Genomic DNA, 14,707 nt, shown 5'->3' with positions numbered 1-14,707 from the left:
CAGGGGGCACCAAACCCCCCCCCCCCAGCCTGTTTAGGGTTACATCCCCGATTCACAACATTACTATTTAATCCTTTAACTGCTCAAGGATGACAGACTTCTCCTGACTTATCTACAGAAACGCTTGTAATTGTTGAACGCTATGTTTGCGAGCAGTTTTATCTTCAAGGAATATTAATTTATAGTTTCTAGAAGTAACAGAATATAAATATTCCCAGCCTAATTGCTAAACACCACTTTTTACTTATAATATTTAAATTTGTTCAGGACTTAATAATGTGACGTCATCTGTGTTACTTTTGAGCTCAAACAGTACGCTAGCGTACATCTTTGAGAATCGGGGATGTTCCTTTTTAAATAGAAGGCCACTTGAAATTACGGGAATAGTTCCTTTAATACTTGATTTTGTTCATTTGAATAATCTATTATTTATTATTGATTAATCAATTATCCCATTATTTGAATACATGATTGAGTAATAAATTAAATTACAGGTCGTTTAATTGATTAGATTTAATTGATTGGAATTGATTGGATTTATCAATTTATTTGATCGATAACATAATAGAACAAATGTTTATTTAATTCATTCAGTAATTTTTATCAATTGATTTATTTCTTGATTAATTAAATAATTTATTATTGTATTATTTGATTGATTGATTGATTACCTGAATATATCTCTTTTTGAAGCATGTTGCTCTATGAATGATGTTTTATCACTACTATCATCAGAAATCCTGAACAATTTAGATTTTATCACTCTTCATTCTCAATATTTAATTTTATGTAAAAGTACTAGAACGACATTGCAACCATATAACTGGCCTCATTGCTCTATAAAATAGACACAGGGAATAGGAGTTATATTTGAAAAATGCAAGATTTTTTTCATTTAACTAGCTCAAGTGCCCGACGTTGCCCGTTACATTTTTTTTAAATTTTCATAATAAATAGATTAGAAAAAAATACGATTTAAAAAATAAATTTCAAAGGATTCCCTTCATATATTAATTTATTAATTACATAGATTAATCAATTAACTTTCATTAACTTTTTATATTATTACAACAATGCATGTTTATACAATTAATTTTACAATTAATTTTCAGTTAATTTTTTGCTCAAAAAATGGTGTTTTAAAACAACTAACTTGATATAAATGCAGAAATGCTTAAAAAAACTGAAGCTTGTTATCTTAATGTATATTTTTTTTTCTCGAAAAACAGGTGTAGGATTTTTTGAAGAAAAGGTTATGATCTTTCTATGTTTCTATTGAAATTCTTTATCTTCCCTTTTTCTATGAAACAAACTTGATAAGTTGATACTAAGGAAACAGGCCCATTTTCTTGCAGAAAAACAAATAACTTGAGAAGGTCAAGTTTTAATTAAAAAGAAACCCAGTTTATGGTTGTTTACTTTCAAAGATTAATAGTAGTTGGAACAGTTCCAGCTGAGAATATAAATTACAAGAGTTTTACACATTCACACTCTTAGAAGAAACAGTTTTTATATTTACAGTTATTCAAACGGGTTTTTAACATTACAAAAATTTTTGAAAACAGAAAGATAGAAATATCTGACAAATTTTCAGCTAGACATATTTCAGTGTTCAGAAATCTGAAGTTTAAAGTGTATATAACAATTTAAGAAAATGGTAAAACTAAAAATTTCCCAATTACGAATAGGATCCTGTAAGTCTAGTTAATATTAAAGATAATGACAAAAACACCTTCACCCTTGTTGAAAAGAAACAGAAAGGCTTGTGACCAAAAAAATAATTAAGTCGTGAATGGAGATATTTTATAAAGTGTCTATTTTCTTGTAACATTCTTAGTCGAAAATCCTTTACTTAAACAACTTCTTTATTTGTCATAATTAATACAAAAGGAGTTAAAATCGAATTGAATATATTCTGTTTTGACTTCTTGAAATGTATTTCAAAACCAATAACTTTAAAAAGAAAGATGAATTGCACAATGTACCCTTATTCTATTTCTTCAGAACCTTCTGGTTTGATCTTTCATTAGAGTAAAAAGATATAGAGTCTTCTTTCCCCCTCCCATCACTCAACCTCTTCCCCCAATTTCCTGACCATGGGCTAGCTGGAACCAGAGATAAGATAGTTACAGAGATCGATTATCAGCTAAAATATGCGATATTTTCCACAGCATGTTCTAATGTGTACAAGTACTGTACATGACCACTCAGCAAACATCTGTATTCAGGGATATTTAAGGATCCTTTGGATACGAAACAAAAAATCTTCAAAAAAGACTGAATTCATAAATGTTATGTTTCATGTTTAAAATTGGAGTATTTCTTTAAAAGTTGTTGAATGAGTATTATATTCAACGAGTGGCCGTGAGATGGCATTCTAAAAACCTATAGTAAAAACGTAGCATGTCGTTCCGGGTCAACTTAGGCCTACGTGCCCACCCTGTGAAAGGAGATAATGAGTCTGTGCTAGAACCCCCTCTCTCTGGTATCTCGGCATACTGCTCCGTATGCTGTTTATTTAATATTCCGCCGTAGAGGTCACTGAGTCTTATAGAAAGCTGTGAGAGAAAACAGCATTAGCTGAGTCCTTTTTTACATACTGTATACATATATGTATACACTTCATGCAAGTACCATTTAGTGTGAGAATGTTTTTATAATTTTCATCTACCTGATTCCGTACTCAAGTACACATATACTTTATATCTATTTACTCTAATGATTTCTTCTTGAAGTACCTGGCTGAATCTGTTGAACAGCCTAGATCAGTGGAACATCTTTCCACAATTGTTTCTGTTAGAAAATCTTCAGTAACTTCAAATATTCTCTCCTAGCGCAGATTTATAAAAGTTATTGCACTTTTTTATGAAAAAAAGGAAATAAGATTTCATTTAATTGTGAACATTTTTTTGCATAAATTACTAGGAAATAGTCAAAATATTAATATTATAGTTTATTAATTATGTTAATATTATAGTGCTAAAGACTTTTGACTGAAAAAAATGGGTTGCACAATACATTTTATGAATCCACATAAACTAAGTTAACGAAAGATTTGGTTTATTGTCTAAAATGATATTATTTAACCTTCCTCATTTAAATTGGATTTAAAACTGAAAATTTTACAGAAATTCTTAATCTTTGATTTATTTAACTAGTATATTCCTGATGAGTTGAAGGATTGGATGTTTTTTCTAAACCTCTAGCCTCAACTTCAGCTTTTAGTTCAGAGAGCTTTAGGCGGGTTAGATCTAGTTCTCTTTTAACCTAGACATTTATTAATTAGTTCTAGGGTCACCACTTTTGTATCTTTAATCATTTTAGAAAGAACTAAGGTAGTTAGGTGAGTTAATTTTATTTTTTAAATCTGCGTATTAAAATTTTGAACAAATAAATTTCTGTTATTTTTTCATCCGATGCGATACACGCATTTTTTGGTTTTCCTTTTTAGCACGCATACGCATACTTTTGCTTTAATTGTTCAGAAGTTGGTCCGGTACTTTAAATGGACCGAAGTTTACATTGCATTATAAAATTGAAAATGTTAGAAAAAGACGTCTTGACTCTTGCTCGATCCTTAACTTTGTTTGTTTAAGAACTACTTGATTTTCTCGTAAAATCTCTATTCGCGGATTTCCTTGTTATAACTTACCAAAGGAATTGAGTCTTTGAAACAAAATCAAATATTTAAACCTGAATATCTTTAGAACTCAATGTTGTAAACCTTTGATATTTCAAACTCTGATTATTTGATCTAACAGAATTCATAGTTTGAAATATCTAAGGTCTGCAACATTTGGTTCCAAAGATAGAGTGATTAGAAAATCAGAGTTTGTGGCAAAGAGTCAATTCCTTTCCAGTTTTAGATTTTATAAGAGAACTTCTGTTTAGAAAGTAATTGATTGAAAAGTTTTCTAAATACTTAAAGAATAAAGGGTTACATGTATATTTTTGTAATTACTCTCTTGGTTTGATTTTTTTCAGATATGGAGTAAAAAATTAATGAAAAAAGGACATTGGCCAACGTGATAATAAATCCTAAAAGTTTCTTCACGTCCTGGGGGCTGATATTATTTTTATAAAGAGGGGGGGGGACTAAGAAAGTGGTTTACTGAGATCCCCCACATCTACTGTTCCCACAGAGTAATCTAGTTTGAAGACCCTAGAGACCTATTTCTATATATTCCGAGTGTAAAGCTAGTGGACACAATCCAATCTCTGGTCAGACTACTCTCCAGGGGGGGGGGGGGTCCCAATAAACACTCTTTCATTTCAACACCATTTTTCTTGAACCCACTAGAATTTTATCAAAATTCCATGTATTTAGATTCTCAAACTGTCGTCTCACATTTTTGTACCTCCAAAATTGAAAAATAAAGAATCGAAACTCCCGCGATCTAAAATTTCCTAAATCTAATTTGAATATTTTTGCAACCTGATGGTGCGAAACTAGATATTTCAATCTAGTGACTAACTAATCTAACAGAGTTTAATGTTTGTTATATCGGGATGCAAAATATAAGAATTATAATATCAGACTTTGAGGCAAGTGTTAAAAATTCCTTTATTAAGACTTCAGAGATGGAATTTAAAGAATTTGAGCCGCGGTTTAAATCTTCCAAAACCTGATTTAAATTAAGCGCCGGCTTAAATCTTGAAACATTTGATACAATTTTAAGTGGAACCAACCATATTTAAGCCGCGGCTTAAATTTAAACCGCCGCTCAAATTCTTTAAATTCGGCCACAGGGTGCACAAATATCAGAAATATAAAATCAGAATTTTCGTGTTTACTAAAAGCACCCTGTATATAGAAATGATGGAGTCGGAGGGGAAAAAAGCATTTTTTAGAGGAATTCTTAACATTTTTTAAAAGGTGACAATCGATAAAAAGCTACCAAAATACAGCGGTCATTGATTATATAATGAAAATTTTTTATTAATAATGCTTTGATTGAAATAAAAAGTCGTCTTTATTATATTGATATATACTACGACTACTGTATGTAAAAACAAACTCATTTAAAACAGGACTTTTCTAGATTGTTTTTTAATTAACACGTTTGAAAATTAATGTGAAATGCCTCTCCTTAGTTCTATATTTACCCTTCTTTGTACTATATTTACCTCTCCTTAGTTCTATATTTACCCTTCTTTGTACTATATTTACCTCTCCTTAGTTCTATATCTACCCTTCTTTGTACTATATTTATCTCTCCTTAGTTCTAAATTTACCTCTCCTTAGTTCTATCTTTACCTCTCCTTAGTTATATCTTTACCACTCCTTAGTTATATCTTTACCTCTCCTTAGTTATATATTTACCCCTCCTTAGTTATATCTTTACCACTCCTTAGTTATATTTTTACCTCTCCTTAGTTATATCTTTACCTCTCCTTAGTTATATCTTTACCTCTCCTTAGTTATATCTTTACCCCTCCTTAGTTATATCTTTACCTCTCCTTAGTTATATCTTTAACTCTCCTTAGTTATATCTTTACTTCTCCTTAGTGATATCTTTACCCCTCCTTAGTTCTATCTTTACCTCTCCTTAGTTCTATCTTTACCTCTCCTTAATTATATCTTTACCACTCCTTAGTTATATCTTTACCACTCCTTAGTTATATCTTTACCTCTCCTTATAGTTATATCTTTACCTCTCCTTAGTTATATCTTTACCTCTCCTTAGTTATATCTTTACCCCTCCTTAGTTATATCTTTACCGCTCCTCAGTTATATCTTTACTTCTCCTTAGTGATATCTTTACCCCTCCTTAGTTATATCTTTACTTCTCCTTAGTGATATCTTTACTTCTCCTTAATGATATCTTTACCTCTCCTTAGTTATATCTTTACTTCTCCTTAGTTATATCTTGACCTCTCCATGGTTATATCTTTACCTCTCTCTAGTTATATCTTTACCTCTCCTTAGTCATATCTTTACTTCTCCTTAGTTAAATCTTTACGTCTCCGCAGTTATATCTTTACCTCTCCTTAGTTATATCTTTACTTCTCCTTAGTTATATCTTTACTTTTCCTTAGTTATATCTTTACTTCTCCTTAGTTATATCTTTACTTTTCCTTAGTTATATCTTTACCTCTCCTTTGTTATATCTTCACTTCTCCTTAGTTATATCTTTAACTCTCCTTTGTTATATCTTTACCTCTCCTTAGTTATATCTTTACTTCTCCTTAGTTATATCTTTACCTCTCTCTAGTTATATCTTTACCTCTCCATAGTCATATCTTTACTTCTCCTTAGTTAAATCTTTACGTCTCCTCAGTTATATCTTTATCTCTCCTTAGTTATATCTTTACCCCTCATAAATTATATCTTTACTTCTCCTTAGTTATATCTTTACTTTTCCTTAGTTATATCTTTACCTCTCCTTTGTTATATCTTAACTTCTCCTTAGTTATATCTTTAACTTTCCTTTGTCATATCTTTAACTCTCCTTAGTTTTATTTTGACCTCTCCTTAGTTTTATCTTTACTTCTCCTTATTTATATCTTTACCCTTCCTTAGTTTATCATTACCTCTCCTTAGTTATATATTTACCTCTTCTTAGTTTATCATTACCTCTCCTTAGTCCTATATTAACGTCTCGAGTGGACAAATTGAACCATAAAGCCAATATGGGAAGGAATGGTTTCACTTTGTTGTTTCCAGACTTATTTATCACTTGTCAACACAGTAATATACAGGACAGTGCAAGTAATGACTTTTCAGCCCATATATCATTTTAAAAACATTTTCTACTTTGTACTAATGCTGGGCTATACGATTCGAGTTAGTGGAAAAAACTGAATTCCTTTAATGTATTTTCTAAGACGTTTTACTTTTATATCTCACCTTCCAAAGGATAGTATCACAAGTAGGATCTGGACATTTATGTCTGCTCAGCATAGCACTAGCCTCAAGAACTGTCCCTTTCATCGTTAAAGATGCTCCCATACTCTACAATATATATTTTCTCTTTTTTTGTACTGTAAAAAGTTGCATAAGGTGGAGGGTTAGTTTGTCTTTTTATGGTGATTTTACTGTGCATTTCATTTCAAAAATTAAAAGAGCGCAAATTTTCTTGCTTTTATAAACGGATTTAAAAAAAAATTGTGATTTTTAAAAAAAATATATTGAATAATAAACTTATCATAAAGGTAAAGTCTATACGGCAAATAAGATTTTGTTCTAAATATATAATGTAGAACAAAGGAAAAGCTGTTCTGAACTGAGAGGAGTTTTACCAACCAAGTATAGGAATAAATAAAGTGGTCCATGAATTGTAAAATCTTTATGTGATATATATTGGTATCATATTTACACAATATGAAGTACATTTGGATCCATAGAAAATATATTTCAAGAAAGCTTGTGGGAGAATTTAAAGAAAAAATGAGAAGACGAATTGGAACATATCTAGGCCTTAATCCTATTCCTAAGGGGGGGGGGGGGGATTTGGACACAACTTAAAAAGTATTGGCTGTTAATACTTTTTTGAACTTATTAAAACTAGGATAAAACTGGGCTTTTATTCATACTTTGTGAATGCCTTTTTAATATACTTCAGAATAAATCTATATTTAGACATACTTACAATAATTGAATTTCAACATTTTAACAGATTTTGGAAATCAAATGGTAACAGAAAGCAGATTGCAAATAAGTTTTTGTTGTTGTAATTTCGAGTTACCCCTCCGTTAAAATACAGACAATTTCTGTTTACAATGCAAACTATTTAAACCTCTTGTCCCAGTTATCAAGAATAAATGAGTTTCTCTTTTTTTCTCTGAAAGTTCTTTGTAAAATTGATTTGCGGATATTTACACTGCAGAGACAAGGTAAAGAATGTTGAAAATTTAACATTTTTCAAAATAGAAAAACGATGATATCCTCCTCATTGTTACTCACGGAGTCAGGTAGAGGTTTAAAGGGTCTAAATCGTAAACTCATAAAATATTGAGGATCACTTGAAACTGACTTCCTTAAAATCTGCCAACATTTACTGTAAATATATAAACATTTCGTTCAAAAGTTCTTGAAAAGGAACAATCGGGAAGTGTTTGTTTCTGATTTTCTGATTCAGAAAAAATCCTGGAAATATAATTAAAAATACCTGACTGATAAGAGAGCAGCATCCAGGTGTATCACGTCGAGCTATTTTTGATCTAAAACATTTTAGTTTTTTCATCATACACTCACTTACTTCTCTGCACAGCCATGCTGTTTAGTTTTAACTTAAACAGTTGGGATTCTACAACATGTTCTTACCTTTGAAACCGAGCATTAAGGGGTAATGGTTGGTTTCTGCCTTATAGAAACCGAGCATTAGGGTTAATGCTTGGTTTCTGCCTTATAGAAACCGAGCATTAGGATTAATGGTTGGTTTCTGCCTTATAGAAACCGAGCATTAGGGTTAATGGTTGGTTTCTGCCTTATAGAAACCGAGCATTAGGGGTAATGGTTGGTTTCTGCCTTATAGAAACCGAACATTAGGGTTAATGGTTGGTTTCTGCCCTATAGAAACCGAACATTAGGGTTAATGGTTGGGTTCTGCCTTATAGAAACCGAGCATTAGGGTTAATGGTTGGTTTCTGCCTTATAGAAACCGAGCATTAGGGTTAATGGTTGGTTTCTGCCTTATAGAAACCGAGCATTAGGATTAATGGTTGGGTTCTGCCTTATAGAAACCGAGCATTAGGATTAATGGTTGGGTTCTGCCTTATAGAAACCGAGCATTAGGGTTATTGGTTGGTTTCTGCCTTATAGAAACCGAACATTAGGGGCCTGATGGTTGGTTTCTGCCTTATAGAAGCCGAGCATTAGGGGAACTTTTCATTGGAGACCCCCAGATTATCATTGGAGACCCCCAGCTTTTCATTGAGACCCCAGATTTTCGTTGCAGACCCCATGATTTTCATTGGAGACCCAAATAAATTCATTGGAGACTACAGATTTTCTTTGAAACCAACAGATTTTCTTAGGAGACCCCCAGATTTTCATTTGAGACCCCGATATTTTCATTGGAGACCCCATTTTTTCGTTGGAGACCCCAATATTTTTATTGGAGACCCAAAACTTTTTATTGGAGACCCCCAGATTATCACTGGAGACCCCCAGCTTTTTTATCGAAATCCGCGGTTTTCCTTGGAGACCCCCAGATTTTTTTTGGAGACCCCACGATTTTCATTGGAGACCCCAGGTTTTTCGTTAGAGGCACCCCAGATTTCATTGGAGACCCCTATCTTTTAATTGAAGTCCCCAAGAATTGAAGACCCCAGATTTGCATTGGACACCCCCAGAATTTTAAGGGCCCCCTCAGAATTTTATGGTTTATGGGAGAACCTCAAATCTTTATTGGAGACCTCAAGATTTTCATTGGAGCCCCCCAGATTTTAATTGAAGACCCCAATCTTTTCATTGAAGACACCAGATTTTCGTTGGAGACCCCAAAATTTTCATTGGAGACCTAAATTTTTCTCCAAAGAAAACCTGTCGGTCTAAAAAGAAAATCTAGGGTCTCCTAGATCATGTAATGGACGGTTTCTGCCTTCATTACCCCTAATATTCGGTTTCTATTAGGCAGAAGCCGCCCATTCCCCCCTTATTTTCGGTTTTATGGGCGAGAAAGTGTTAAGAGTTCCCCAACTGTTAAATCCTAACAACTAATTATTCAGTGGTCAACCTTACCTTAGCCCCTCCCTAGCATATATGGTTACTCACACAAGGTGAGACTGTAAAGACGACTTGAAACTCTTAAAATGTGACAGTTGCATAGATCATACAAGTAAAAAAAACAAAAGTAAGAACAAAAGTTCAATATAGTGGTCTCTGAAGTCCCACTGTAGATTATATCGATGTTATATTTACCTGATGTAATGACAGTACAGATATTCAAAGCTACACAGACCTTGCAAATTAAAACTTTTATTTCAGTCTTTTGGACAGTGCACGACTAATAAAACAGTGGAGTAGAAAGACACATTTGTATTTTAAATAGTCCAATGAACATAAAACACATCAATTTTGCGGTGTATAGTCTACACAGACCCATTTCACTTAACAAATAAAACAATTTAACCCTTAGGCTGTATCTTTGAGCAACATAATTAGAAGGCCAAATTTGTCATATTTTGTATATTATTGTCAAACATTTGATTCTACAAAGATATGGGTCTGATCCTTGTAATTATTACTTAATTCAGTTTGAAAATTAAATTCTCAAATTCACTAACTTTCAATAGCTAATGTAAAGTTTGAAGTTGATTTTGATTAAACTCTGATTGATTAATTAGGAGATATATAAAGATTAGATTTTGAGAATTTTAAAGTACCCTTCTATATTCTGATTAGTGAAAGAACTTGCTTTCTCTGTTTTTTAAATTAAGGCATTTTCCGACCTAAAAATTTATTATATTCTTAAAAAGCTATTGTTGACCTTAAATACAACTTCTAAAATACCCCCCCCCCCCCAGTAAATTGTCTTTACCAAAACCTTCCTCGGAGAAAAACCAAACCAAAGCAAATTTCCGTTCAGATTTATCTGTACTCTTCGACACAGAAACAACAAACAAACAAAGAAAGCTATATATAACGCCACGTTGTAAACTCACATGACCAGCTCTATTAAAAGAAAGCTATATATAACGCCACATTGTAAACTCAAATGACCAGCTCTATTAAAAGAAAGCTATATATAATGCCACATTGTAAACTCAAATGACCAGCTCTATTAAAAGAAAGCTATATAGAACGCCACATAGTAAACTCAAATGACCGGCTCTATTAAAAGAAAGCTATATATAACGCCACATTGTAAACTCAAATGACTGGCTCTATTAAAAGAAAGCTATATATAACGCCACATTGTAAACTCAAATGACCAGCTCTATTAAAAGAAAGCTATATAGAACGCCACGTTGTAAACTTAAATGATCAGCTATATTAAAAGAAAGCTATATATAACGCCACGTTGTAAACTCAAATGACCCGCTCTATTAAAAGAAAGCTATATATTACTCTACGTTGTGAACCCAAATGACCAGCTCTATTAAAAGAAAGCTATAATAAACAAAGAGAATAGAATATATATAATAGAGTGGAAATTACTAGAAAAAAGAGTAAAACGGCAATTTTGTTGTACTGTTTCCATACTGCAGGTGTACTTCACATATTTGTGCTATATAAACTTTTTGGCCCCTGGAACATCATTTTATAGAAAATCTAAAATTAATATTAAAAGAAACCAAATTATGAAATAGGCTGGTTTCATAATTGACTAATGATCAAATTACAAAGACTCTATGCCTTCCACTTTACAAAGGATGATTTTTCAATATAAATATAAATCAATTGATGTTTTTCATTCCCCTTATTCATTTTTTTACAGCTTAAAAAATTCGAAATTGAAATGCATAGTCTAGCATAGCATAGTGAACATTTACATGATTTGAACACTTTGAACTCCCTTTCAGACTGAAAGGGACTGACAAAATTCATATTCTAATATAATATATATTGTATTCTCTTTGGCTATTACATTATGTTGTAAACTTCAATGATCCTCTTTAAAAAAAGGCGTGTTCACAGTTCAATAAACAATGTTGCACTTTAAAAAATATATCGTTGACTATTCTAGCATGAAAAGTGTTTAATTTTTTTTTCTGTAGCAGAAATCCGCGAGTCACTTTTACAGAGAAACCACAATTATCCTTTTTCAAAGTTCACTAATCATTATTATCTTATTCATTCTTGAATATGAAAAGGTTTAAAGGGTACCACTGGGAATCAGATATGCCACTCTATAAAAGGAGGGTCACTTAGGTTTTCAGTTTAAAATCCGGTAAAATGCGCGGCAAGATTAAACTTCTCAATATTTTCATAAAAACTAATCGATACATATAATAGGAAACCGATCATTCCTGTCGGTTTTTTATAAATTCACTTTCAAGAACAGAAATATTAAAGTTGTTTTCCTGCAGCTAAACAAACCCCCAGGAGTAGAAGGAAGAAGGCTGAAAGGAACTGTTCAGGAGCCAGAGGTTCACTAGACCGCTTCTCCTGATCAATAAATCAATCAATCAATAAATCAATTAAGCAATCAATCAATAAATCAATCAATCAATAAATCAATCAATCAATAAATCAATTAAGCAATCAATCAATAAATCAATCAATCAATAAATCAATAAATCAATCAATCAATAAATCAATTAAGCAATCAATCAATAAATCAATCAATCAATAAATCAATAAATCAATAAATCAATAAATCAATAGATCAAGAAATCAATAAATCAATCAATCAATCAATCAATCAATAACTCAATCAATTAATAAATCAATAAATCAATAAATCAATAATAAATCAATCAATAAATAAATAAATCAACAAATCAACGAATCAATAAATCAATAAATCAATAAATCAATAAATCAATATATTAATAAATCATTAAATCAATAAAACAATAAATCAATAAATCAATAAATCAATAAAGCAATAAATCAATAAATCAATAAATCAATTAACTTTTCTAACAATAAATCATCAAATCACTGAATCAATTTATACAGAAAGAAGGAAGGCGCTTCGCGCCCTTCTTTCTAGGCTTTTAGGGCGCTTCGCGCCCATCTTCTAAATTAATTGTGAACATGTTCTCTTTGTGTACATCGTAAAACAAAACAAAAATAATTCGCGGATTTTCACAAAAAACTTCACGGATTTTCAAAATTTTTAAAAATTTAATGACGATTGAATTTTGATGGAGACAAATATTTGAAATTTTGATTTTTCATAAAACCTTCCCTGGGGTCCTTAGATGTCCCACAAAAAATTTGGGTCCGATCGGTTCAGCCGTTTTGACGTTTATTGGATACAAACAAACAAACAAACAAACAGACAAACAGACAGACAGACAAGCCAAATTTATATATATACATAAATGAATAAATTAGTAAAAAACCTGTTTTCTGGGTCTACAAGTACCAGTTAACCAGAATCTGCGTAGACGCTCTAAATCTCCTAAACATAAAATATCAACAATCTAGATCTGTGCACTGCAAGAATCCGCAAAATATTTTTTGGACAAGTTTTTCTTTTTTTCTCTGCACTGCACAGGTCCGATATGGCAGGAGAGACAATACAAGAGCTTAATATAATAGTGCTCACAGTGGAAATGCCGAACATATTCGATTTGATTCCGACCTAAATTTATTCTGGAGTTTTGAATAAAATGGGTTTATTACAGGTTAAACTTTTTTTAATGTAAGCATTATTTCATTTGACCCTCCATACAAAGTTCACAATGCACAATTAATTCACAACGGAACCCTTGAATCCGTTATCTGATCAAAAAAGGTGGACGATATTGTCGTTTTTTATCTTGAAAAGTCTTTTATTCTAATAATAAAAGTAATAGTTTTTAAAATTAATAGCCTTAGAGGGCGCTTCGCGCCCATCTTCTAAATTATATATTATTACGGGATAAATAATATTATTACGGGATAAATAGATTTAACATTTAAAAAGTTAAGTTTTTTTTTAAATTCGTGCCAAATGTTCTTTTAAAACTTTAAGTTTTTAGTACCTGATAATCAACTTGAAAGTTCTGGTTTTAATTAGTTATAATAATTTGGGATACAAACTTTTAATGTAGAAAATCCATACAAAAATATATATATCTCTGTCATGGTGCCTAGAAAATATGTTAGAATTTTGTTAACGTTTCCTTGACTCTAACCAAAGCTCTTGTAATTGAAAGATATTCATCAATGCCAACAAAAAAGTATATGCGAAGAAAAATTTATCTGTGAAGAAATATTGCAAAAATATTGAAATTTACACATCGTAAAGGTTTTGCAAGTTTACATGTCCTTCATGTTAGGTTGGCAAAATTCACATAAACTAATCTTGTATGGCATAAAAGGACGCACTGAAATTGGTACGCACACTGAAGTGGCTCTATTTTAAACACACAAGTCTCACCATTTGGACCCAAAAATGTTAAAACTAACACACAAGTCTCACCATTTGGATCCAAAAGTGTTAAAACTAACACACAAGTCTCACCATTTGGACCCAAAAGTGTTAAAACTAACACACAAGTCTCACCATTGTTAAAACTAACACACAAGTCTCACCATTTGGATCCAAAAGTGTTAAAACTAATGTCCATAAAACCCATAAACAATACTGATATGTGATATTGCATGAAAGGATAGAATGTCATAGAAATGCATATTCTGGTTCTGCACACCTAGAGGATAAAGTTTTAATTAAATGTCTGAAAATGGACAGAAAAGTATTTTTAAAAGTTTAATTTGGGTTTTCCATGAAATTGAGAATTAAAACTTTGGCGCTAAATAACCATTAACAAATATTAAATAACGAAGTTTCTAAAAAAAAGTTTAATTATATCAGCCGGCACAGCCAGCTAAACTATTTTACTATTTTAACAAGATTATTTTGCCAACAAACAGGGAAAAACTCCATAAAAAATTTTGTACAAAAACGCAAAAAATGTATCTAATAATAGTCGTTTATTGGATACAAACAAACAAACAAACAAACAGACNACACAGTCAAGAAGGAAGAAAGTCAATGTTACAGATTTGTAAAATCTGTTTTGTAATAATTTTGATAATTTTGTCAATATTACAGACACTGAGCTGATATTGCTGAGCTGAGCGTATGCAAAATCCCAAACAGCC

At 31.5% G+C, this 14,707-nt stretch overlaps 1 protein-coding gene across 2 annotated transcripts in view; it reads right to left on the bottom strand.

The window, feature by feature from the left end:
• LOC111699855 (glutamate receptor ionotropic, NMDA 2B) overlaps positions 1-14,707 on the bottom strand; it is a 99,902-nt gene that overhangs the window by 2,478 nt on the left and 82,717 nt on the right. For both annotated transcript variants that reach the window (XM_023470609.1, XM_023470610.1), the window contains 8 exons: positions 12,961-13,019; positions 11,971-12,055; positions 9,866-9,905; positions 8,112-8,163; positions 6,851-6,955; positions 3,166-3,267; positions 2,739-2,830; positions 672-740 (listed from right to left, as the gene is read on the bottom strand). In XM_023470609.1, coding sequence (XP_023326377.1) covers positions 672-740; positions 2,739-2,830; positions 3,166-3,267; positions 6,851-6,955; positions 8,112-8,163; positions 9,866-9,905; positions 11,971-12,055; positions 12,961-13,019 — 604 coding nt within the window. The remainder of the gene's footprint in view (positions 1-671; positions 741-2,738; positions 2,831-3,165; positions 3,268-6,850; positions 6,956-8,111; positions 8,164-9,865; positions 9,906-11,970; positions 12,056-12,960; positions 13,020-14,707) is intronic.

Source organism: Eurytemora carolleeae, unplaced genomic scaffold (assembly GCF_000591075.1).
Source record: "Eurytemora carolleeae unplaced genomic scaffold, Eaff_2.0 scaffold381, whole genome shotgun sequence".
Lineage (NCBI taxonomy): Eukaryota > Metazoa > Arthropoda > Copepoda > Calanoida > Temoridae > Eurytemora > Eurytemora carolleeae.
Note: the sequence above shows the minus strand (reverse complement) of the source record. Positions and strands in the feature narration are given on the sequence as shown.